At 45.8% G+C, this 24,993-nt stretch overlaps 1 protein-coding gene across 2 annotated transcripts in view; it reads right to left on the minus strand.

Moving 5' to 3' along the window:
* The window catches only part of RARG (retinoic acid receptor gamma), a 321,589-nt gene that overhangs the window by 229,460 nt on the left and 67,136 nt on the right, over window positions 1–24,993 (minus strand). For both annotated transcript variants that reach the window (XM_069230945.1, XM_069230946.1), the window contains exon 2: window positions 24,081–24,890. In XM_069230945.1, coding sequence (XP_069087046.1) covers window positions 24,081–24,420 — 340 coding nt within the window. In that variant the 5' untranslated portion in view covers window positions 24,421–24,890. The remainder of the gene's footprint in view (window positions 1–24,080; window positions 24,891–24,993) is intronic.

Genomic DNA, 24,993 nt, shown 5'->3' on the forward strand with positions numbered 1-24,993 from the left:
CGGTAAGGTGCCAAGTTACTTAGTGTGTGGGCACCCTGGCACTAGCCAAGGTGCCCCCACATTGTCCAGGGCACATTCCCTGGACTTTGTGAGTGCGGGGACACCATTACACGCGTGCACTACATATAGGTCAATACCTATATGTAGCGTCACCATGGTAACTCCGAACATGGCCATGTAATATGTCTGGGCAGCCTGGTCCCAGGAAGGCAGAACAAAGAATTTCCTCAGAGAGAGGGTGTTACACCCTCTCCCTTTGGAAATAGGTGTAAAGGGCTGGGGAGGAGTAGCCTCCGCCAGCCTCTGGAAATGCTTTGATGGGCACAGATGGTGCCCATCTCTGCATAAGCCAGTCTACACCGGTTCAGGGATCCCCCAGCCCTGCTTTGGCGTGAAACTGGACAAAGGAAAGGGGAGTGACCACTCCCCTGACCAGCACCTCCCAGGGTAGGTGCCCAGAGTTCCTCCAGTGTGTCCCAGACCTCTGCCATCTTGGATACAGCTCTGAGTGGCCAGTGCCAGCAGGTGACGTCAGAGACCCCTCCTGATAGGTGCTTACCTCTCTCAGTAGCTAGTCTTTTTTGGCTATTTAGGGTCTCTCCTCTGGGCTATTACTCAGATAATGAATGCAAGAGCTCACCAGAGTTCCTCTGTACTTCCGTTTTCAACTTCTGCCAAGGATCGACCGCTGATTGCTCCAGGACGCCTGCAAAACCGCAACAAATTAGCAAGAAGACTACCAGCAACATTGTAGCGCCTCATCCTGCCGGCTTTCTCAACTGTTTCCTGGTGGTGAATGCTCTGAGGGCTGTCTGCCTTCACCCTGCACTGGAAGCCAAGAAGAAATCTCCTGTGGGTTGACGGAATCTTCCCCTTGCTAAAGCAGGCACCAAACTTCTGCATCACCAGTCCTCTGGGTCCCCTCTCATCCTGACGAGCGTGGTCCCTGGAACACAGGAGCTGGGTCCAAGTGTCTCCCACAGTCCAGGGGCCCTTCTGTCCAAAGTTGGTGGAGGTAAGTCCTTGCCTCCCCACGCCAGACAGCAAACCTGTGTACTGCGTGATTTGCAGCTGCTCCGGCTTGTGTGCACTTCTCCAAGGCTTCCTTTGTGCAAAGCCTAGCCAGGGTCCCCAGCACTCTGTCCTGCATTGCCCAACTCGCTGAGGTGGACTCTGACGTCGTGGGACCCTCCTTTGTGACTCTGAGTCAACTGCTGCCCTCAGATTTTCTAAGTGCCTGCTCTGGTACTTCTGCGGGTGCTGCCTGCTTCTGTAGGGGCTCTCTGAGTTGCTGAACGCCCCCTCTGACTCCTCCTCCAAGGGGCGACATCCTGGTCCTTCCTGGTCCCCAGCAGCACCCAAAATCCTAAACTGCGTCTCTTGCAGCTAGCAAGGCTTGTTTGCGGTATTTCTGCATGGAAACACTTCTGCAACCTCCAGCAAGCCATGGGACATCTTCTCACCAAAGGTGAAGTTCCTGGCACCATCCCTTGTTGCAGAATCCTCGGCTTCTTCCACCTGGAGGCAGCCCTTTTGCACCTTCATCCGGGGTTTAGTGGGGTCCTGCCCCCCCGGACACTTGCGTGACTCTTGGACTTGGTCCCCTTCTTTTACAGGTCCTCAGGTCCAGGAATCCGTCTTCAGTGCTTTGGTAGCAGTTGTGGTTCTTGCGGAATTCCCTATCTCGACTATACTGTCTTTCTGGGGTAGTAGGGTAACTTTACTCCTACATTTCAGGGTCTTGGGGTGGGGTATTTTGGACAGCCTTACTGTTTTCTGACAGTCCCAGCGACCCTATACAACCTCCCATAGGCCTGGGGTCTATTCGTGATTCGCATTCCACTTTTGGAGTATATGGTTTGTGTTGCCCCTAGGCCTATGTCTACCTATTGCATCATATTGTGATTCTACATTGTTTGCACTACTTTTCTAACTGTTACTTACCTGTTTTGGGTTTGTGTACATATAATTTGTGTATATCACCTCCTAAGTGAGGGTCTCCTCTGAGGTACTTTTGGCATATTGTCACTAAAATAAAGTACCTTTATTTTTAGTAACTCTGAGTATTGTGTTTTCTTATGATATTGTGCTATATGATATAAGTGGTATAGTAGGAGCTTTGCATGTCTCCTAGTTCAGCCTAAGCTGCTTTTCCATAGCTACCTCTAACAGCCTAAGCTGCTAGAAACACCTTTCTCCTACTAATAAGGGTTAAATGGACCTGGCACAAGGTATAAGTACCACAAGGTACCTACTATGAGCCAGGCCAGCCTCCTACAACTCTATGCCACATCACTCTAGAAAGCTCCATGCCACTCCACTCTACTACACTCCATGCCACTTTAGGGCACTCTTGGTACGCCACTCTGCTAAATGACATTTTACTCCACTCCATTCTATGCCACTCTGTTGCACTTCATTCTACGACACTTTACTGCTCTCTAAGACACTTTACTCTACTCTGTAATACGCCATTCTGCCACTTCGCTCTACACCCCCACTCTATGTCACTCCATTCTATGACACTCTACTTCCCCACTCCATGCCACTCCACTCTCCCACACTCTCAAGTGCACACTCTACACCACTTAACTCTAGGTCACTCTACGGCTCTGCTACACTCCATGACACCCCACTCTAGGTCACCCCACTCTAGGCCCCTCCACTTTGCTACAACACCCCACTCTATGACACTCTATGGGCTTCTACACAACTCCACTACACTCCATGACACTTTACTCCAATCTACGCCCCTCCGTTCTATGACACTCCACTCTATGACACTCTACAACCCTTTAAAGCACTCTAAGACACTTTACTCCACTCTACACTATGACACTCTATGCCAATCTACTCTACACCCCTCCACTCTACATCACTACACTCTATGATACTCTAGTCCACTCTGCTCCACTCCACTCAACCATATCCCTTTGGAGATGAGTGTTCCGCCTTAGAAATAATTTAGAAATTAGAAATTACTTTGCGCCATGGTATCCCTGTGAGGATGAGTGTTGTGCTTTAGAAATAATTTAGAAATTAGAAATTAGGCCTCTCACTCTACACCCCACCACTCTAAGATCCTCGATTTCAGTATGTGACATTCTACACCCCTCGAGTCTACGGCACTCCATGCCACTCTACAACACTCCACAACACTTTACGCCATTAACCTGTATGCCACTCCAAGCCACTTTACGGCACTCCATGCCACTCTATGCCACTCTCATTCACTCTACGCCACCCTACTGTAATCTTCTCCACTCAAATTACACCAATCTATGACATTCAGCTCTTCGTCACTCCACAACTCTTTATGCCACTCTAGGCCACAACTCTAATTCACATTGTGCCACTCCACTCTGACTTCACTCTCTGATACTCCACTCTATGACACTCTACGCCACTCTATGCAACTCCACTCTACAGCATTTTACTCCACTCTGCACTCTGCCACACCACTGTACTACACTTTATTCCACTTTACGCCCCTCCATGACACTCTACGCCCCTCCACTCTCCATCACACCACTCTGAAACTTCACTCTATGATACACTATTTCACTCTACAACACCCTAAGTCCGTCCACAGTGAGCCACTTTACTCCACTCCACATCACTCTGACACTCCACGCCACTCCACTGTGTGCTACTCTACTACACTCTACAACACTCTATGCCACTCCACTGTATGACCCTACACTCAAGGTCCCTCCACTCTACGCTCCTGTGCTCTATGCTTCTCTACTCTCTGGCTCTCCACTCTATGCTCCGGCAATCTGTGACACTCCACTCTACGACACTCTAGTCCACTCTACAACACGCAATTCCCCTCCAATCTACCACACTTTACTCCACTCCACTCTACACCCCTCCACTCTAAGGCAGTCTACGACATTCCACACCACTCTGCAAAACTCCATACCAATCTACAACACTCCACTCTGAGCCACTATACTACACTGTATGCCACTCCACGCTATTCTACACCACTCCACAGCACTCTACGCCACTCCACTCTATGCAACTCTATTACATTGTACACCACCCTGTGACATTGTATGGCACACTACAACACTCCACCACACTCTTGGCCACTCTGCTCCCCTCTATGTCAAACCTTTCCACTGCACGCCGCTCTACTCCACTCTATGCCACTTTGCTTGCTCCAGTTTACTCTATTCTACTCCACTTTTCACCACTCTACTCTACAACTCTCCACTCTTCTTTCTATGCCGCTCCATTCTACGGCACACTATGCCAATCCACTCTATGCCGCTCTACAACACATCACGACATTATGCCATGCCACTCTACTCTATGACACTTTACTACACTCTATGCTATGAAACTCCACTTTACACCACTCTATGCCACTCCACTGTATCACACTCCACTCCGACACTCCATCACACTCCACTATATCCCACTCCACTTTACGACACTTCACTCTATGGCACTCGACTCCACTTCATGGAACTCCACTCTATGACACTGTACTCCACTCTACTCCACAACATTCTATGACACTCTACACCCCTCCACTCTACCACATTCCACTCTATGACATTATACTCCGCTCTGTGCCACCTTACTCTGCTCCACTCCAGGCCACTCTAGGCCACTCTACTCCATGATACTCTGCGACCCTCCACACTATGACCCTCCACTCCACTCTATGACACTCCAGTCTACACAACACCACTCTGTCCCTCCACTCCATGATACAACACTTTACTCCATGCCACTCCACGACACTTTAATCCACCCTGTCACTACACATTACGACACTCTACTCCACTCGACGCCCCTCCGCTCTACTCCACTCCACTCTACAATACTTTACTACACTCTACCCTATGACACTCCACTCTCTGTCACTCTGCTCTATCCCACACCTCTCTGTGACACTGCTCCACTCTACAATGTTCCACTCCACTCTGCGACACTCTATTCTATGCCATAACACTTTACAACAAGCTACGCCCCTTCAGTCCATGACATTCCATCCTACTCTACAACACTCTAATCAACTCTGTGGCACTCCAGAACACTCTTCTCCACTTGATGCCCATCCACTCTGCGCCATTATACTTGACTACACTCAACAACATTTTACTACACTCTACGCTACTCCATTATGTGCCACTCTACAACACTCCACTCTATGACAATCCACTCTATACCGCCCAACTCTATGACACTCCACTCCAATCTATAATGTTCCACCCCACGCCACTCCACGACATTCTATGCCACAACACTCTAGGGCACTCTATCCCCCTCCCGGGCATTTCACTCTAGACACTCCACCATCCTCTACTCCAATTAATGCCACTCTACCCCATTATTCACCACGACTCCATGGCCCTCCACTCCACAACACTCTCCTTCTCTCTATAACAGTCTAATCTACTACACTCTATGCCACTCTACTCCACACTACAACACTCTAACACACTCTGTTCCATTCCACAACACTGTACTCCACTCTATACCACTCCACTCTATGACACTCTGCTTCACTTGATGCCCATCTATCCTGCGCACCTCCACACTTTATGCAAGTCCATATACGCCACTCCAAGCCACTTTACTCAACTCTACTACGCACTAGTCCTCTCTACAACACTCCGTTCTGCGCCACCCCAATCTATGACACTCTATGCCACTCCACTCTATGAATGTTCTCCGCTCTATGCCTGCCCACTCTACCTCCCTCTACTCCACTCCACTCCAGTCAACTTACCTCTACACCACTTCACTTTAGTCTGCACACCTCCACTCTGCTCCACTCTACTCTACTGTTCTCCACACTACTCCGACACTGCACTCTACAGCACTGCATGCCACTCTACGCCACGCCACAACCCTCCACTCTACTTCAATCTGCGACACTCTATGACACTCTCCTCTACGCTAATCCACTCCATGCCACTTTCCTGTATACCACTAAATTTTAGACATGCTGACCAGCAGGCACGCTAGCGTACAACTTGGCTAAAACACGTTGGAAAAGTCAATAGCTCTTGCAAAGGCGAGACCTTTTGGCTTTGTCAATGCTTGTTTCGTCATATTTTGTTCCCGCAAGCCTAAGTTGCCTCCACCTTCTTCCCCCACCCCAACAACTGATTTGACTAGTGATATCACTTTGTCCTGTCCCTTTGGTTGATGGATAATGTCAAATGATGCCATTAGCGTCATTGATGGGTTTGGAAGAGGTTGTCAACATAGTAAGTGTTCTAACCTTGAAATTACAAAGTTGTCAGAAAGAATAAACCTGCTAAAAATCCAAAACAGTCACTTTGGTGAGGCTGTATGTCAAAAATATTGTAAAATGAACTGACCTTCAAGAAAAGAGAGAATTGCTCCATGTTTCATCTATAGAGTTTGATACAGGGATTCAGGGACTAATTCTGTCTGGTCAACCTGCCTGAATTGTGTGGTCATGGACAAATGTATTTATTTGGTTGTATTGCAGTTTCATACTTCGCAAAACAATTGTGGTGCTTCGAATCAGGCGTAAGGACTGATCTTTATATTAAAAAGCAGAGTAAAACAGACACTAGAGAGAAACATAGAAAGAAAAACACTTGTGGGTCATAAAAAGTTCAACATCCATAATACTCTGGCTCCCAAGTTTTTTTTTGTGTTCTGTCGACAGCTCCAAAAAAACGCCGACATACAGAATTGTGGATTTTCGCTGGGAGGTTTGACCGAGTATACATACAAATGTTGGCGAAAGCGCCATTTCCCCCGGGCCGCGCAGGAATGGCAGTGGAGCACAGCTTGTTTATCCGAATGTGTAAATTCAAACATATGTACCCGGAGCACGGAGAAGTTTATGACGCAGCGGGGTTCATATGGAAAACATTTTCGTTTCTTTAGTTAAGAAGATGGTGAAAGTCGACTCCAAGCATTTTCAGAGAACCAGCGAAATAGAGGGGAAGAAATAAAAAGAGGATATGAGGGAAAGAGGAGGGTGGGAGCGATGGAAGGGCTCTTTTGAAGTGGGCTGCTAGGCCCGGGCCCAGCGGAGTTAATTCTTTCCAGCAGTATGTGCCAGCGCATGTTGGATCCAGGCTGTAATTAAAGCTGTCGCACACAATTTCTGTCGGTAAAATCCTAGGCCCGGGCAGCATTCCCCGGCAGGATCTATCGGAAAAGCCAACCCCGTGCGCGGCAGCTGCCGCCGCAGGGCCCGCCCGCTGCAAATGGGTATTTTTACAAGGTGGTGGGCGTATCCTTTCGGCTGCCTTTTCCGCGCCTTGCCAAGAAAATGTGCTTTCGTTCTGCGTTATCCCCACTGCCGAGGCCACTGAGCCCTCGATCCAAAAAAATCCACGGATTCGCGGTACTCGAGAGTTTACGAGAGGCTGCTTGGAACTTCTGACCTCAGGACCAGAACCGCTTCCAGGAGTAGCGCCTGCCCGCCCCACGAGTCTCACACACCAAATACTTTAGACATATTTAAGTCATTTATTAGAGTGAGATGCAAAAAAACATTTTTTTTTTTACTTTCCCGTGGTCTGAATTCTTCTTGAGGATGTGTTGCTTCGAGTAAATCATAACAAATAGATTTTATTTCAGGATTTTGTCAATCACCAGAGGCTAGGTCTAGGCGGCGCTGCGCTTCTGGTGCCTACACACCCTGGGTGGGTACCCTCTGTCAATAATGGTACCCTCTGAGGGGATGTCTGCTGTGGGTGCTGTTCTTTCACCTCCAATGGGCCCCATCTTTCTAGGCATTGGAGTAAGAGGATGCTGTTCTGGGGTTCTTGTCTGTCAGACAATGAACAGGCACAGTCTCTCAGTGGAACAGAATGATGTTAGAGGCTTGTGTGAGGAGGTGTACTGCCTCTTCCTCTGTCTTCCCAGCTTAGCAATGCGAGGGGGTGTCCCGCTGACAGCACTGTCTGTCGAGATGATGGACTGGCCCATCTTTCAATGAAGCAGTATGGATTGAAGGCCGGGTGAGTGGATGTTCTACAGAAGCTCTGTTCCTCTTAACCTGGACCGCCCCCCCATCTGTCACAGGGCCAACATAGTGATAGGGCGTGTTAAGGGTATACCGTACTGGGGCCACTGACAGACATTGAATGGGGTGTAGTGAATCACCTGCTATATATCTTTTGAACTGTGACTCCAAGTTTGCAAGATAATAGCAGAAACTAATAAATAAGATACTGTGACACAGTTGTAGGGTGAAGGGCATAGGAGTGTTAAAGGAGCCAAGCATGGTTATGGAGAGAGAGGAATAATGACAATTGCATTGAAAAATGCGAGAGTCAAATTGAATTAGAGTGAGAAGGAAGGAATGCAAAGAAGGAATGAAATAGGGGGGTTGGGAGTACACTGCCTCTCATCCCAGCACAGTTCGCCCCAATGTATTATAGTTAATGCGGTACTAAATTAGCACTTACTTTAAAAATAACTTTTTTCACCAATGTTGGTGCAGATAGTGCAGTATATCTCTAGACACATGCATACGTTTCTACGTTTCGTTCTTCATCAGTAGAGAGCAGCAAACGTTCATCTGGGGTTGCTGGAAATGGTGCCAACGTCTTAACAGGTCACAGTACCACTCACTGGCACACAGGTGCATCTCTAAAGCTCATTAGCTTGTTAACTCAATGAAATACAGAATGGAAATCAGGAGGGAAAGATGATTGTAAGAAGCAAAAGAAAAATGGAAAGGAAAAGAGTGAGGAAACAAAGAACTTTCCTTGGGGAAAGAATTTTTTGGAACCTTCTTAACAAAGTCACACTTTGTTCACTCACCGAGTGGCAGCCATACAGTATAAAGTGGGGGATGTTCTTTTTTATTTCTACTCCCTTGTACTAGACCACCTCATGTCTTAATGGTTTAGTACTGCTATTAGCAGCTAGTTATGGTATGTTACCTATTCAAACCCTAATGCTGGCATACTAGTCTTATAACCATCTGTTTAACCTATCTGCTGTTGTGCCGTAGTCTGTCTCTTGAGGACTTATTGGGCCCAAAAAGTAAACGGCATGTCTAAGCCCATCCCTAGTAACTGGGTGTGTGAATATGCAAGGAGATGTAGTACGGTGCATGTAGCTTAATGTGTAGGTGTGAAAGTTGGTATAAGGAGGTCGATGCTGATTAGATGGCCTGCTCTTTTCCTTGAATATGGCAGTGAACTGTATTGTTTGTCTCATTCTAAACTCATAGTACTTTGCTACAATTGACTGTTGTTGGTCAGGTCTATTAATTTGATGGTGTTTTATATGCCTGATGTGACTAGTTCCTATGTTTCTCCCTCCTGGTGTTCCATATCAAGGTTTCCAGAGTCTTTGTTTTCTGGTTCTCTGGTCTCCGTTACTGTGGGTTCTTATGGTTAAGGATCTTTGATGTCTGGCTCTTATTAAGCATATTTATGATTGCTTGTTTGGAATTATTTATCAGCGCACTGTCACAAGTCACTTTTATGCACCACTAAAATTGGGAAGACAACAGTTCGTGTCTACAAGAAAGTGCGGCAAATCAGCAAAAGAGGAAGGTTTTGAATGCCTTCTGGAAACTGAAAAGATTGGGTAAATACCAGACATGATAAGAGAGGCTGTCCCAGAACATACCTTCTAAGAGCCTAGAACCCCACCATTGGCTTCCAGAAGTGTATGATGGTAAGATGGGTGATGTGTTGAATAGTGTATGGCATATGGGGCCTGATTCTAACTTTGGAGGACGGTGTTAAACCGTCCCAAAAGTGGCGGATATACCACCGACCGTATTACGAGTCCATTATATCCTATGGAACTCGTAATACGGTAGGTGGTATATCCGCCACTTTTGGGACGGTTTAACACCGTCCTCCAAAGTTAGAATCAGGCCCATGGTGTGTTGTGTTTAAGGTAGTGTTCAAGTAACCTCATGGGGGTTGATGTCTGTGGTGGGAGCATGGTAGGGGACCACTGTAGTGGACCATAGTGTTATGTAGTGCTGAGTTGAGTGGTGGAGGGAAAAGTTGGGCCTGTTTGTTGTGGTAGATTTGTATGTTTGTTGAACTGTGTGAGGGGTTGTGTGTTGCGTTAGGTGTTAGAGTGTGACTGGGTTTGGATTGTCTCAAGTTTTATAACTTGTATGGTATGGTGCTGTGTTGGGTGAAGTGCTATTCTGTGCTGGATATGTTAGGGCATGTATTGTTCCGGGTGATACTTTTGTTAAGGACTGGCCTACCTCTCTGTGGACCATTAAGTTCTGAAATGATTTCCTGCTATGGGCACAGTCTCTCATACCACGGACTGGCCCAATCTACAAAGCCCGAATGAGGGGATATCATGCTGTTGATGATATCTCTCATACGCTGAACAGGCTCCATCTCTCAGTAGACCAGCGTTGTGTTTAGGGTCCATTGAGAGGTTGTCCTACCTTCATGCTGCGTCTCATACCTGAGACTGGTCCATCTGTCTATTGCCAATGTGGTGTTAGTGTCCAGAATAAGCGGTTCTCAAAGATCTGATTGAATTTCTGCGTGCAACTATTTGTCCTTACGTATTTACCAGGGACCATTGTTTTTTCAGGATCAGAACACCTACACACCAGGTCCCTCTTTACCCATGGGGTTTTTCCCCTTGTTTAATAGAAACAGTGCCCAGAACAAGTGAAGTGCTGCTGGTGGCGCAGTCTGTGATAGGCTTGACACTAGCTTGAGTCAAGCATGTGTCAAGGTTCCAGATAAGGGGTCCTTTTAGAAAACAAGTGTGAAAGTTCCAGGTAAGAGTATGTCATTTTAGAAAGACGCGCCTTTGTACCCTGAACATATCTTGTCTCTCACCAGCACGCTTCAGGCGTGGCTGAGGGCATGTCTTTATGGGAGCCAGCATTCATTCCCGATGCATCATTGTTGTTGTTCCATATACACTGTCTTTCTTGTCCTGGCCCTCCTAACAATCAAGTGGGAATCCTGAATTGGGACTATAGTTTGTGAGTGATACTGCACCACTTACTCCGCACAATTTTGGCAAAATTTTACATAATTTATGTAGGGGTTGGCAGTGAAACAAAGCTTTTCACACTCCGCGCTAGACAAAAAAACTCTGCTAGCCACGCCAGCTGAGCGGAGCTCACCAGAGAGTGGAGAGCCTACCTGGCTTTTCTCTCTGCCGGTTGCAGTCGAGCTGCTCCTGCACGCTGCTGCTGAGGGCTGCACTGGCACCAGCTCTGGCTCCAGGCCTCCCTCATTTTACTGTACTCAGCAGCCAGGGTTTGGGGGGCAGAGGGCGGTGTCTCTATGTCCCCCAGGGGCACTGGACCAAGTCATTTTTTTACATATGAAGGGGGTGTGCTTGGAAAAAAGGAAACTTGCAGTCAGAGAGCTCCATGGATAAGAAGAACCTGTCTCCAAAGAGTCCCTGAACTTTCTCAGGGACTCTGAGGAAACAGGTTCATTTCCGTGGAGCTCTGATTGGAATTTTTCTTTTTTTTTTAGCACAGACCCCCACAACACATGCAATAATGTGCAGGCCATTATTTGAATATGGGACGGGCGGGGGGCCTGTGCTTGGAAAAAAAGAAATGTGCGGTGAGAGCTCCATGGAAAGAACCTGTCTCCCCAGGATCCCAGGGGTACAGTGCAGAGGCCAGCAGGGAGAAGTGGAGACCAGGTGAGCAATGGGCAAATGGGCAAGGGAAGTGTAGACGTACTTACTTGCGCCCAATCACGGAAGCGCTAAGCAGGGTCAGGCCGCCCATGGAATGTTTTTTACCCACACTGCAGAATTCCCCAGAGTACAACTCCTTGTGCTCCGTCCAGCCCTAAATTTATGCCAGGAAAACACTACATTATTTTGCGTTTTTGGAGCTTAGAATGCAGTGGTAATACTGCATAGGGTAAATATAGAATCTAGCAGTATTGCATTTACTAGGTATGATACTGCCTCACAAAATAATGGGCGACTGATAACAAGGCCTTGTGTCTCCTCAGAATGGAATATTTCTCCTCCAGCTAAGCCATACTGTAAGTTGATGGAAGCTCACCAATGTGTCAGTCTTTGTGGTTTGCATGAAGGCCGGACTGGTGGAGGTCTCCATTATGCCCTACAGCGGTGGTGTTTTCATAACTTGGATGTCCTATACATCCTTACCTTCTCCAACCACCTAATCCTCCATCTCTGACCTCAACTGCATGCACAGAGGACACACATTTTCTTCTACATTTTGTCGGCCTCAGAAGGCCGTGCCAGGGAGGAAACAGGATAACAAAACCTTAGAAAACTCAAGGCCAAAGAGGACGAACTATGGTAGAGAGACCCCGCTTTTTTAACTCTGTAACCCCGAAGTCTCTCAGGATACAGGGCACTGCAGGCAGCATACCTGGAGGGGACAGGGCTCCAATGCCTCCTGACCCCGGAAGTGCTATTTCTACTGACCCTTAAAGTGACTGACACCAGAGGCAGGTTAGAGTGGGCATAGAAGCCCCAACCCTCTGACCTTTCTGACCCCAAAGTCTTCCAGGGCAAGTCCGAATACCTGCAGGGGACAGGACTGCAATGCTGCTCGAAAGGGGAAGTGCTATTTCTCTCCACCTTTAAATTGACCCAAAGACGTGGCAGAGAGGGACATAGGGAGAGTTTCCGACAGGCCTGCATCGGAAAGGCCTAAATCGTGGGGATTTTAATTCAACACCAACTCGTCTGTCGCTGACCGAGGCCTCAAAAAATGTTTGTGTACGTGGACCCTGGAAGGAGGCAGCTGGGTCCAATGGATTGTGAGTCACAGGGTAGAATGCAGAAAGCATTTAGAGTAAAAAGTAGTGGCACGGAAGACATCGGAGAAGTAACTGGTGTTTTGAGTTGGCCTGGATTGAATTTCACACCGACATAGAATGGTTGAGACATGAGAGAGACTCTTCCCCCAGTCAGACACGTTCAGCCGGGCTTGCCCGGCGTCTCCGGTAAAAAAAACAAAAAAGAAGGCGTTGTTCGACAGCCGAGGAGTGTTTTCCCCTGCGGCTTCGGCAGCTCAGGAGGCCCTGCGTTCTGTTTACACGCCCAGGCTCAAAATAGACATCTCTTAACTGGTTGTCCACTCACCTGGATAGCAATAGGCAAATACAGGGACAAGAACGGGGGGGGAGAGGGGGCTTCGAAGGACAGCTTTAAAGAGTTGATTGGTGAGATAAAACCAAAGAGGGGAAAAGCAAGGCGAAGTAACGTAGCACAAAGGTTGCGCGAGCCGCGTGGGGCAAAACCTGAAAGGGGAGGTATGGACTATAAAGTAACCACAGCAAAGAGTTGATTTTTTTTTCTTTTTGCAGTCTTTTATAGGAAAAACTCGACCCAAGGGCACTTTACCTTCCACATGGTTAAATTATTCAAACTCCGCCGAGCATAGGTGGTTTGCTCAGAATTAACAGGATGCGAGGCCAACGAAAGGACCCAAACCTGGTGCCTCATGTCCAAAGTCAGCCGCTTTAGCACTTAGGCCACAACGGGATACGTGAAGAAGGAGCGAAGGTACAGTTAGGGGAGTAAAGTAACCACCTCACAAATGTAATGAGAGACAAAACCTGGGGTTGATGTAAATCATAACTCAGAGACGGTATAAAATAGGTAACCGGGGAGGGAGACGCGTGTGGGACGATTTGTAGAAAGGTGAAACCTGGGAGTGGGCGATGCTTGGGGATGAGGCCCAGAAAGCAGGAATGAGGTTTAACTACCTGAATCCAGTCGGGGAAACGATAGACCAACAAATTAACCACAGCGCAGGAGAACATACAGAATAAAACCTGGGTGGGAAAGATACAAGGCAATCACCTAAACCCCAACATAGAGGATATTTGAGGCAGAGCCTAGGTGGGCGCATCGGGGACGAGGTAACCACAGCACAGATGTGTTATGGCTGATAGAACCTGGCAGGAACGACGATACAAGCAGATGCAATTAACTACAGGGCAGAGATGGTACTTGAATGACACCTCTATGAGGGAAGGACATAAGGGAAAGGAATGTAGCCACAACATACTGTGTGAGAGTGCTACAAAAAGGAGGTGAAAGGTCCTGCACTGTGGTCTGTGCCATAAATGAAGGAGGCCTGGAGAGCAGGCAGTACAGACATGGCGAGGGAGTCCCTGGGAGTGGACAGGAGGAGATGGTGGATGCCTAGAGGGGAATGTTTGAGCCCGGGAAACCCTTGACAAAGTATTAGAAATTGGTTTATGGATGCTTGGAGAGTGGGCAACTTCAAAATGGAAAGCATTTGATGTGGGCCTACAAAGTATTAACTGGTGCCCAATGAAGTCGGCAAAGAAAGCAAGGACAGTAAGCAGCAGGTGCCAGGAGAGTTTATAATCAGAGTCCAGAGATAACTAATTTGATTTTCAGTAGCATTCATATAGCGCATGCCACAGGACCAACAGGGGCTACTTGGCCCCAACTATGGTGGTTGGTGTCGTTTGGTATTGGTGTATGGTGGCCTGTCCTATTATGGCTCTGCAAACTGGGCCAAGACAAACTCTTTCCTTACTTGACTCATAGGGTAGCAGGAAGGCAGTGTGGTGGGGCAAGTGCTTAGAACTCCACAGACAACCACAGACGCAATAACCTAAAATCCAGCCCAGTGATTGTCTTTATGTAAGTGAAAGTGCATTTAATCACAAAGCATAACTAAAAACTACACAGTGCCATTCGATTAGTGAATGCAGGGCGGTACACCTCGTTACAATCTCCCATGGTTGCTACATCCCATCTCTCCAGTGTTCAACCTGCCTGGTCAAACCAGTCAATTATAATTTAAAGTATTATGTTGCAGGAACATGCTTTAGTCTTCGGTGCAGATTACTTTATGCTCTCTCCACAGGTTCAGTAATGGAATCATTTTGCTCCATTATTTGTGTTTCAATTTTTTTTTAAGTCCAAGAGCTAGAGCCTTTGTTTGTGCTATAGTCTCTGTGTTCTGATCGCAGACAGAGGCCTATATTAGCTACTTCCTAGTTCTGTACTGATTGTGGCTGTACATCATGTGTCTACAAAGCACCCTCCCTTCAGAAAAGGCTTTGCCAGATGAATGCAGCACGGCAGCCCAGTTTTAGCAGTCACAGTGTCTTGGGAAGTTGTAGACCTCCTCTAAACAAATGCAAGCGGGTCCTATGGCAAAGCAACTGCCGCCCTCACTCAGCCAATTGGTCAGCAAGGATGTGTCCAAGGTAGCTGCAGTCTTCCCAGGTCAACTGACTCTACCTCAGTGGTGACACCTCCTTCGATGATGGCAGCATCAGTTTATGGCTAAGGCGACTACCTGGAGGACACAATGGTTATTGAATTTGTTCAGTGTTTAGGTGCAGTTTTCAGCAGGAACCACAGAGAAAGACTGGGAGAGCCACTCATATCACTGGTTTCTCCTGTCTTAGCTCTCTAAAGTCGTCCACTGTATTTGGGTTCTTCTCATGTGCTTGGCACATTTTCGACTTCTCCTTCCTGGCTCTCTCCTGCATGGGCAGGGTAGTGTCCTTCCTAATCCCAGCAAGGAGGAAGGCAGGCTTTTAGGTATTAGGTAGACCCTCAGCTCCTCCATCAGAAAGTGCAAACTTGAGATGATATCTCATCACCTCTGTGAGAGAGGCTGTCTGGCAGACACCAGCCTAGGTCACACAGCAGTCCTTCCAATATCTGTTCAGCACTCCATTGCTTGGGTATGAATAACTTGGAAGTGGAACACAGAGAGATGGCTTTAGTTCCACTTGTATAAGCATTTTGCAGACAGAGGATGTAGCTCCACTGCCAAGGCGTCAGAACTGGGTTGTGTTGGTTACTTTTCAAAGGTAATTTCTAAGCTGAACTCCTGACATAGGCTTTGTGTAAAGGGATGTTTATCACAGCAGTTAGCAATGCTTCTGGCTTAAAGCAATGAGTAACCAAAACATGAGGTCTCTTCACCTGGCTGACAACCGCCTTATGGAAGCAGTGACCAGGGGCAGATAAAGGGACATGCCTGGTCTAGAAAACTCCCCACAATAAATAACAGACATTGCATTACCACCCCTCACCCATACCATTATCCAAATGGTATTGCGTAGGAAGAACTAATAAGCAGCATTTTGCTAATAACTGTTGTCACAGAATTTCTAAAGGTAGCCCTATCTCCATTCTCCTCACTTTAGAGTCTGGATCTCTACCCTTAAGCTACAGGAATGTTTGCAATAGACTTTCAATGGTTGAGAAAGCTGACCTCATCCTCTATTGTGTGTCTTGTTAAACTCAGGGCATCCAAATTGAACTGTACTGCCTTCAGTATTCAGACTCACACAAAGAGTACTTCTACCATATAGGTATTTTATGCTCACTGTACACACACGTTCTTGACTCCTGATAGATAATGAATTAGCTGCCGAAAGAGCTATGACTCTTCAAAATAGCCTTGTTTTAGGCATTCTTTTAGCAAAGGATGGCGGAGTTTGTAGAACGCTTAATGCTAGGCATTGTTGTTCGTTCATTCCTGATAATAGTAAAGAAATTAGAGGCTTACTTACTAATCTGACTAGTGAAAGTGCTGATTTAAAAGAGTTGGGAGAACCAGGTGTTTGGGAGAAAGTTGGTAAAGGTTTTGCTTCAGTGGGAAATTAGCTCAGCAACATTTGGAATGGGATCTTATTGAAAATTATACAGGGGATATTAATTCTCATGATTTGCCTAATTGGAATATGGGGAATATGTAAATTGTGTAAAATGATTAAATTGAAGAAATAAAAGAATGATCAGAGGAGGGAAGAAAAGAAAAGGGAAAAATTGTTTAGGGAACATTTGAAAAGGGAACAAAATTATGAAGGGATTGAAATGACAGAATTTTAGCAGAAGCAAAAATTTGTGAGTGTGATGACACAGAGGAGGAATTTCTAGCACAGTAGTTTAATAAAATATTAATGAATGTTCATGTATGCTGAGTAATGGATTTGTGTAGAAAATGTATTAACCTAGGGAACAATAATGCACTCATTTGAAAATGTGATCACGATGAGCGACCACCAGTGTTCACAAAGTATACTTATTAATGGCTTATTAATGTTGCAATATGGAGCTTATGTTTGATTACTGTAGTAATACAACATATTGAGGGTTATGCTTTATGTATTACTTATATTAACTGTAGGCCTTAACTTAGCGGGGGTCTTGTCCTAGTTGCACACCCTCATGTCAAGTTGTATTTCTAAACCGATTAATACAACTTTTGCTTAGGGAATTAAATTGTGATTTTCCACTGTGCTGTCTAAATGAACCCTGTACTAGTAGAAATGACAGATTTGAAGTTTTAGTTCTATTGGACAAATTGTGAACATGCAATCCTTTGACCAATAGGGACTTGGGAAGTAGTTTTAGGAAATCTAAATTGACGGGACTGCACCCAGAGGAGATGTGACATTCTCCCCATTCATTTTGAGGGTTTACCCCTATTCTTTCAAGTTGCTCAAAGACTTTGCGTTTTCTAAACTTTGATGCTGAATCCTGATGTCTTGCTGACCGAACTGATTTCCTGATGACAAAGACTATCTTAGCTTGCTGATCCAATTGAGGGGAGGTACTCTTTTACCCATGTGTTTGTTATGCCTATTTGCTTTTTCTTTCTAGGTACCAACTGCACCGTTTTGATAGAGCCATAGTTAGATGTTTTCCAAATTTGTGTTTACTAAATTGTTTTGCATGAAGCCCAACATGCTGATGCTAATCTGATGTTAGATAAGGATCATCACTAATGAGAATTTGCTTTAGGGAAACGTTGATGTATTTCTTTGCTGAATCTAAATGTATATGATATAGTTTGCACAATTATTCTTGTTATTGATTTGCACTGTAACTTTAGAATGTGTAGTGGTTCAGGCTTTGATTAGATTACGTTTCTTACGCAGAGTTAGACAGTGAGCCATATGTACTAAAGTATTTTCCCATAGACACAGAGTGGGTAAAACCCTTTGATACAACAGGCCCAATGTTAGGGTCAGGTCTATGTCTCTCTGCTCACACCAGATACTAGGCTCACATACAGCAGAGCACCCTGGGCAAGCGCACACTCCCGTTCACCATGCAGGAGACATTTCTGTCTCAGTGGAGCTTCATACCAGAGATGAGGTACATCTGTGGAATGAAAGCTTGCTGCAAGCAAAGGAGTCCTGCAGCAGGGGCTGGGTGGGTGATATTGGTTTTGAATGTGAGAATGAAGACCTGGAGAAAGGTAGTGGTAATGTGAAGAGTAGCAGTTGAAACTTAGAGTGTGCAATGGGTACTGGGGAAAGATGGAAGCTTCAAGAGTGTGAAAAGGAGAGCTTACAAATTCGACCTAGAGTAAAGATGATGGAGGCCTTGATAGTGGGGGCAGTGGGTTGTTGAGTGGATGATGGAGGTTCATATTTAAATGGTGGGTGAATTGAATTGAAGCCTTGAAGATTTGTGATGGGGAATGGAAAATGTGTAATGAAGCCTGGAAAGCGGATGAGCGAGGAAGAAAAAGTGGGTGAAGGAGGCCTTCATGGGGAGCTCTGGAGTAGTTTATGGAGGACTGGAAAGTATGCCTTGTAGGCTTGGAAATTAAATTAAGGTGGCCCACAAAGCATACAAAAACACCTGGAGAACAGAACTTGGAGACTCAGAGTGATTGTAGCTTGGAGAGTACAATAATGAGACTTTCCAGGTCTATAGTGTGAGATATGGAGGTCCGGAAAATAAATGACTAAGGCCAGAAGAATGGATAATGGAGTCATTTAGAGGAAGTCTGGATATCTTTGAGCCCTCGATGCTTGGAGCATAGATTACAGATACAGAGACAGTGGCTGACCGAGGCCTTACAAGCTATTGTTAAAGGTGAGAGAATGGGTTAATGGTCTGTTGCTTCTTCTTTGTCAAGCCTACATGTGTGAAACTGTGATTCTCTACTGGCATGCTTCCAGGACTCCAGGGCTCTGGGTGTGAGGTGGGGCTGGATTCTGCCTGCCAGGAGAAGGATGGAATTGGCAAGAAATCTTCTGCACTATAACATATCTTGGCATGCAGATGGCATCCTGATGCAGCCATGTCTCAGTCTCCTTCACCAGCTTTCCCTCTTTGCTTTTCAATTGAGTCCCCTCTTCCATCTCCTTCACAAATAAGTTCCATAGTAAGCTTATACTAGACAGCCACTGGCGGGCCTTTAACAATTGATGTCAAACGATTTCCGACAGAGGTTTATACATGTTGGCACATTGGTATAACTCTAGCAGAAGTCAAAGAGGAGCTGGAACTGTAAGGTAGCGCCTTCTTCTGTGCACTGTATGAGGCAGAATTGCAAAGAACCAGTTTCTGTGGGCGACAGGAATCAGGAATAGTAAACAACACAGGCATGGGTGAGCTGTGGGATGGAGCACTCAGAGTTTGGACAGAAAGCTGGGGTTCTCACCCGGCATCTTAGCTTTCCAGACGAGAGGACCACACTTTCTCTCCAGTCTATCATACTTCTACTGGGCCCATTGGTCATGCATATAGTTTGGCTAACAGGGCCAGCAACATTTGGGTAGTGACCATGTAGGTAACTGAAAGCCTCAAGATGAATGAGCATACATAATTTGCCAGGCATGAGGTTGAGATGCACATCGTTTTTCTGCCATGGAAGGTGCTCAGCGGCTCCCATGGACTGGATACAGTGAGGAAGATGTAAGAGATGGGACACAGTTCTTGTCCGGCTAAGTATCTTTGATGGCAAGAGTATGAGGTAGTGAGTGAATGAGGGGGCATAAGAGAGAGAGTACAAGTACACAGTGTTGTTTTTCACTTTTATCCCATAGCATCTTCTCCATGCATGCAAGGGCCCTCTTGGGCACAACTATTCTGGTTTTAAAAAAATGTACTCTTTTGTGCCTTGTTGTGTCCCAAGGGCTACTAGGAGATCAGCTTTTCTCTGAATCTCTTTTTGAAATATTCAGTCCCCATTGTTCCAGCAGTTCTGCTTCCAAGTTCTGCACCACATGCCAAAAGTCTGCTGCTCATTTCATCCGCACCAGGGTTTGATAGGGGAACTAAAAGCAGACCTGGCAGAAATGTTCAAACCAACCCACTCCGTTTTCTCCTCACACAATCTCTTTCATTCCATCCATCCGTTTCGTCTAGCTCTACTGTTTTCTCTCTCTTCTTCCTCTTTTGTACCTTTCTCTCTTCCTTCTCCTTTCATCCCTCCCTCTCCTTCTCTATCGTTCTTGAAGCCTCACCATGCCAGCTGCAGTTCACCCGGGGTAGCTGGTGAAAATGACAGATACACAAGGAGCAGCACTGACCTTTCAAAAGTGTCCTCAAAGGTCTTCAGCTCTTCAGCCCACTGGGCAAATTTCTGGTGGAATAAAAGGCCTGTCTGATCCTGATCTGCATTAAACAACTTCTCTCCAACAGGAGCCTTTGAAAGCTATGGTGCTGGACGGGACAAGCCTGCTTACACACATTCTTTTTCTATCTTTGTTCTGAGTCTCACAAAAGGAACAGGCATGGCTTTCTCTCCCCGCCACTCAGTGAGGCTACCTCGGGACAAAAGATGGGCATGTTTGTGCACTTACCACTGGAAACTAGATACAGTGCACTTGCATAGAAATGCATTCACTCCTATATGGAGCTTTTCCGACTCTCTTCACATTTTAAGTGAAACACATTCAATGAGAACCTGATTAGTGAATTCTCAGTCTGCAGTGTCAGAATACCAGCAGCTCAGTGAACAGAAACAGGCACGGGTCTATAACAAAAAAGGTGTGATATCTCACAGGAATTTTTAGGGTATGAGGTAAGTTTGACCAGTAGGTTAGTGGTTGGGTTAGGCTAAACATGAGATCTAGGCTAATGGTCAATGTACGTTTTAAACTAAGGATTGTGGTTGTGGTTAGCATTAGGTTTATGGTGTGCCAGTTTCAGGGCCATAGCCAGCCTTTTCGAGGTCATAGGCAGCCTTATGATTTGTGTAAGGGTTACTTTTAGTGTTAGTGTTGATGTAGAATTAGAGGTAAAACTGATGGAGTAATGTCATTATATGCCACTAATTGATTAGTTGATGTATTGAGTCCCACACTGTGATATTTAAAGGTGGGGGACCTAAAGTAGCAACTTATAATGCATGAGTGCCTGATCTTCCCTACCTACGCCATAATGGTGTCTTGGCATAATTGTGACAATAGTTGGCATAGTTTGAGCACCTTGATGTGATTGTGTACTTTTCTAGCATGTGCAGGCAGTAGGATAAAGGTAGGCATTATTGGCATGTTGTAGGATTGATGGGGTATAATAGTGTCATGGGAATCCATCTTATGATAGTTCTCATCCTCTGCATAATTATTGCACAGGATGATTGTGCGAGTCTGTGGCATATGAGTGAGAACCTACCTGGAAGAAGATAGTTGAAAAACTGAAATGATGTTGAACGAAGACGTGATGAAAAATACTATATAAAGTTTGAAAAATTACATCTGTGTTAAATTGCATTTACACATTTTTTGACCTGATCGTATTGCCTGGCTTTTAGCCAATTTGTAGGGAAATTGTGCTGAAAAATGCACTATTTTGAGTTCATAGTTGTTATTTTGAGTCCCAACGTTGTAAATTGGACTTACTCCCTTCATTTGCATACATACAGGTCATGTTTTCATACGCCATCTCTTTCAAAGTAACTGAAGACCTTGTCTGTTCACCGCTTTGCTCTTTGCTTGAGATAGTCGTTAACCTGTGAGCATTGGGCACTGGTGTTCAGAGTCTAGGAATTCATACACAGATCTTCCTCACAACTAGGCCTTAGACACAGATAAGACCTGCATAATGTCAACATATTTTACTTTAACAATTCTATCATTCCACAGAGAATCCTAATGCAGTTTCTTTGGTAGAGATGTTTTAGGTCAGGGTCTCAGGCACCATTGCCAGTGGCATGGAAGAGATGTTCTCAACACTGAGGCTTCTTGCATAGACTTTCCAATGAGAGACTCTTCTAGCACAAGGATGTCCAGGCACGGATCATAAAGTCACTGCCTTACGAACAGACTTTACTTCATGCTGAGGCAGACCTTCTCAATCTGAGGGCCTTGTCCAGGGGCAAAGCTTGGTCAGTAAGTTTGAGGGGGTCTGAGCTTCAGATTTCTCGACAATGGCGCTGGCATAGAATGTTCAAATACATTGTAGTCAAGCAGGACGCATGAGGGGATCTAAATGAGACAAATGCTGATTGGTAGGGGTAAGAGAGAGAAAACATATTGTTTTGTAAAATAACCAACCTTGTTGAAGACTTTCAAAACAGAGAGGGAAAGAAAGTATATATGCGTTTTTGACTGTGTGTATCTGAAAATTACTGTTGGAATCCGACAGACACCTCACCATATCCGACTTAAAGCACCTGTTCCAGACGTTTTAGCAGAAAATACATGTGTGTAACAACCCCCGAAGCCACGCCCCTACATTGTGCACAAAGCTTTCCATGCTGAAATACCGAGACCTTGACCTTGCAACAATCATGTCCTGCTTGTCGATGGCGAGTATTTCTGACACTGGGTGCAAGCTGGGCGTGCTCCCTAGTTCAGATTCCGAGTCAGATGCAGATTGAGTTTCTGCATAGGTTTTTTGCCGCTGCACATTCCTCCAGATATTACCTGGAGAAATAGTCAAGGGCAAAATGTTGTAAAAAGTGGAATACTATGCAGTAATACTGGCTGGTAAAATGAGTTCGGCATATTATTACCACATTTGCAATATAATTCCAAACGATGTGCACAACATTCTGGGATAATTCCATTCACATGCAGTGACGTTATTTCCGCGGGTCAGTTTTTGTGCCAGGTATTTTGGACCTATTCAGAATTAGGAACCGAGAGTCTGCACTCATGTTTCTAATCTTTCTTCCATAATGTGAGAGATAAAATGTCCCTTATCTTGATAGGGTCAGTAATGTGGTTCCAGGTGCAAAAGACAATTTGCGCATGAATCGTAATTATAATTTTTGCTAAATTAGGCAAACTACTCAGTGGCTTTCCTCACACAAATTCCGCGAGGTAAAACCTGGCAAGATTCACATTTCAGAACAAGGGTAAAAATGGGGTAGTGTCACCGTAGCTATAACTCCGACCCACAGAACTCCTAATAATGCAGTAACGCTGAGCCCAGAAAAAACAATATTCGTAATTCCCTCTGTGTTATTACTGCATCCTTTTCCTTCACACTGAGAATGAGCACTGTGTCCTGCAATGCACAGATCCACCCACTTCTCAGAACAAATGCAAAGGAACATAGTTGAGCCAATGGCAGTGTCGCATGTCAATTGCCAGCTAACTTGTGGCTGTGCTAGAATTTGTTAGGGGCTGTCTCTAGAGATATTGGGATATTACTGTTTCTGCATTCTACATTATAAAGTAACAATATATATTCGACGTCCTCACGGTAAAATGTTACTTCTACATTTCAGAGGAGACTCTCACATTCCATATATCACTTTAATTCTACCCTTCAATGGAATCTGTCTAATCTCTCGAATCACCTTCCTTGTACCCTTGTCCCTCTCTTTCTATATATCTCTGTCCTCATACCCTTCATTGGAGTCTCGCTAATTGCCAGTATCACTCACTGTTTATCACATCCTTCATTTGGAGGAGTGTCTTTAGAAGTATTATCATTTACCAAACTCAAACCAGGAAACTGAGGGGATTCTCAATTAGTCTTTTTAACTCTGCAAACCAGTGTCCTTATATTCGTCAGTGGAGACTCTCTAAGTCCCAATACCATTGACCACTTACCATCCATTCAGTGGAGTCTCTTAAAAGTTACACTTTTTTCTCATATCACAGGATGCCTACCATTCACTGGAGTCTTCTCAATCCCACATATGAATATCACTTTGCCCTTCAAAGAAGCAGCTCTCATTCCCCTTATCAAAGACCCTTCAGTGGATTCCCTCTAATTCCGCCCACCACTGTCCCCGGAGCCTTCAGTGGAGTGTGTCATTATCTCCACACTGTAGTCCTTGTATAAGTACTGCTGCCCTTCAACACCAGGTTATGGCCCAACTCGCTTTGCTTCAGCACATGCCTCCTCCAGGCTCTCAAACATATCAAACACAACTTCATTATACAGATGAGATTACTTACACAGGGAGGCCATCTCCTTTGGCAGATCAGTAGGGAAGCTTCTGAAGTAGGCCCCGCCATTGGTGAGGTCAAAAGGTGGAGAACCACGCATGTTGCTGGAGAAGGCAAACGGGTACATGGAAGGTGGAAATCCATGTAACTGGCTGAGCTGAGTGCCGGTGGAGCAAATCCTGTCCTTACTGGAAGACATGCTGGCAACTGTAGTAGCCTCCTCCTTGGCAACAGATCCAGTAAATTCTTCCTTTCCCATTCTGGATTTGGTTCGGCCTCCGGCCCCTTTCCCCTCCTCCTCTGGCCTTTCTTCCCCATCTCTGTATGAAGCTGTGTCACTGAATTTCATCCTGCTATGGTAATAGGCAGATAAATATTCCCTGCGTGGTGCCACGGCATGGTGCGCCGGGGGATGGTGGTTTTCCAGGGAGAGCCTCGGCAGTCCCTGAGTCCGAGGAGGTGAGGTTGACCCAGCCAGCCCGTTGCTAAAGTCAGCTCTTCTTGAGTAAGGGGGTGCCAGGCTGATGCTGACGTCAGTCCTTCTCAGCGGTGGGGGTCCTAATTCGATGCCAAGCTCAGCCCTCCTCGCAGGTGGCGGTGCCAGCTCGAGGCTGATGTCAGCTCTTCTTGAAGACGGGGGAGCCAGATCGACTTCAGTTTTTCTTGAGGAGGGGGGAGCCAGATCGAAACTGACGTCAGTTCTCCGAGAGGATGGAGGGGCCAGGTCGAGACTGACAATGTGCCTTTCTGATGATTGGGAGCCAGATTGGTCCTGATGTTCCTTGTGCTTTAACACGTTGTTATTCAATTAGGTGCTTCCTAGGCAAATGAAAGCAAGAAATGTTAGTGCAACTATCCTAGTAACACAAATGTGTGCTTACACCGGCATGTACACATAAACGCAAAGACACGCTCACGTCAG

This window comes from Pleurodeles waltl, chromosome 4_2 (assembly GCF_031143425.1).
Source record: "Pleurodeles waltl isolate 20211129_DDA chromosome 4_2, aPleWal1.hap1.20221129, whole genome shotgun sequence".
In the NCBI taxonomy this organism is placed as follows: domain Eukaryota; kingdom Metazoa; phylum Chordata; class Amphibia; order Caudata; family Salamandridae; genus Pleurodeles; species Pleurodeles waltl.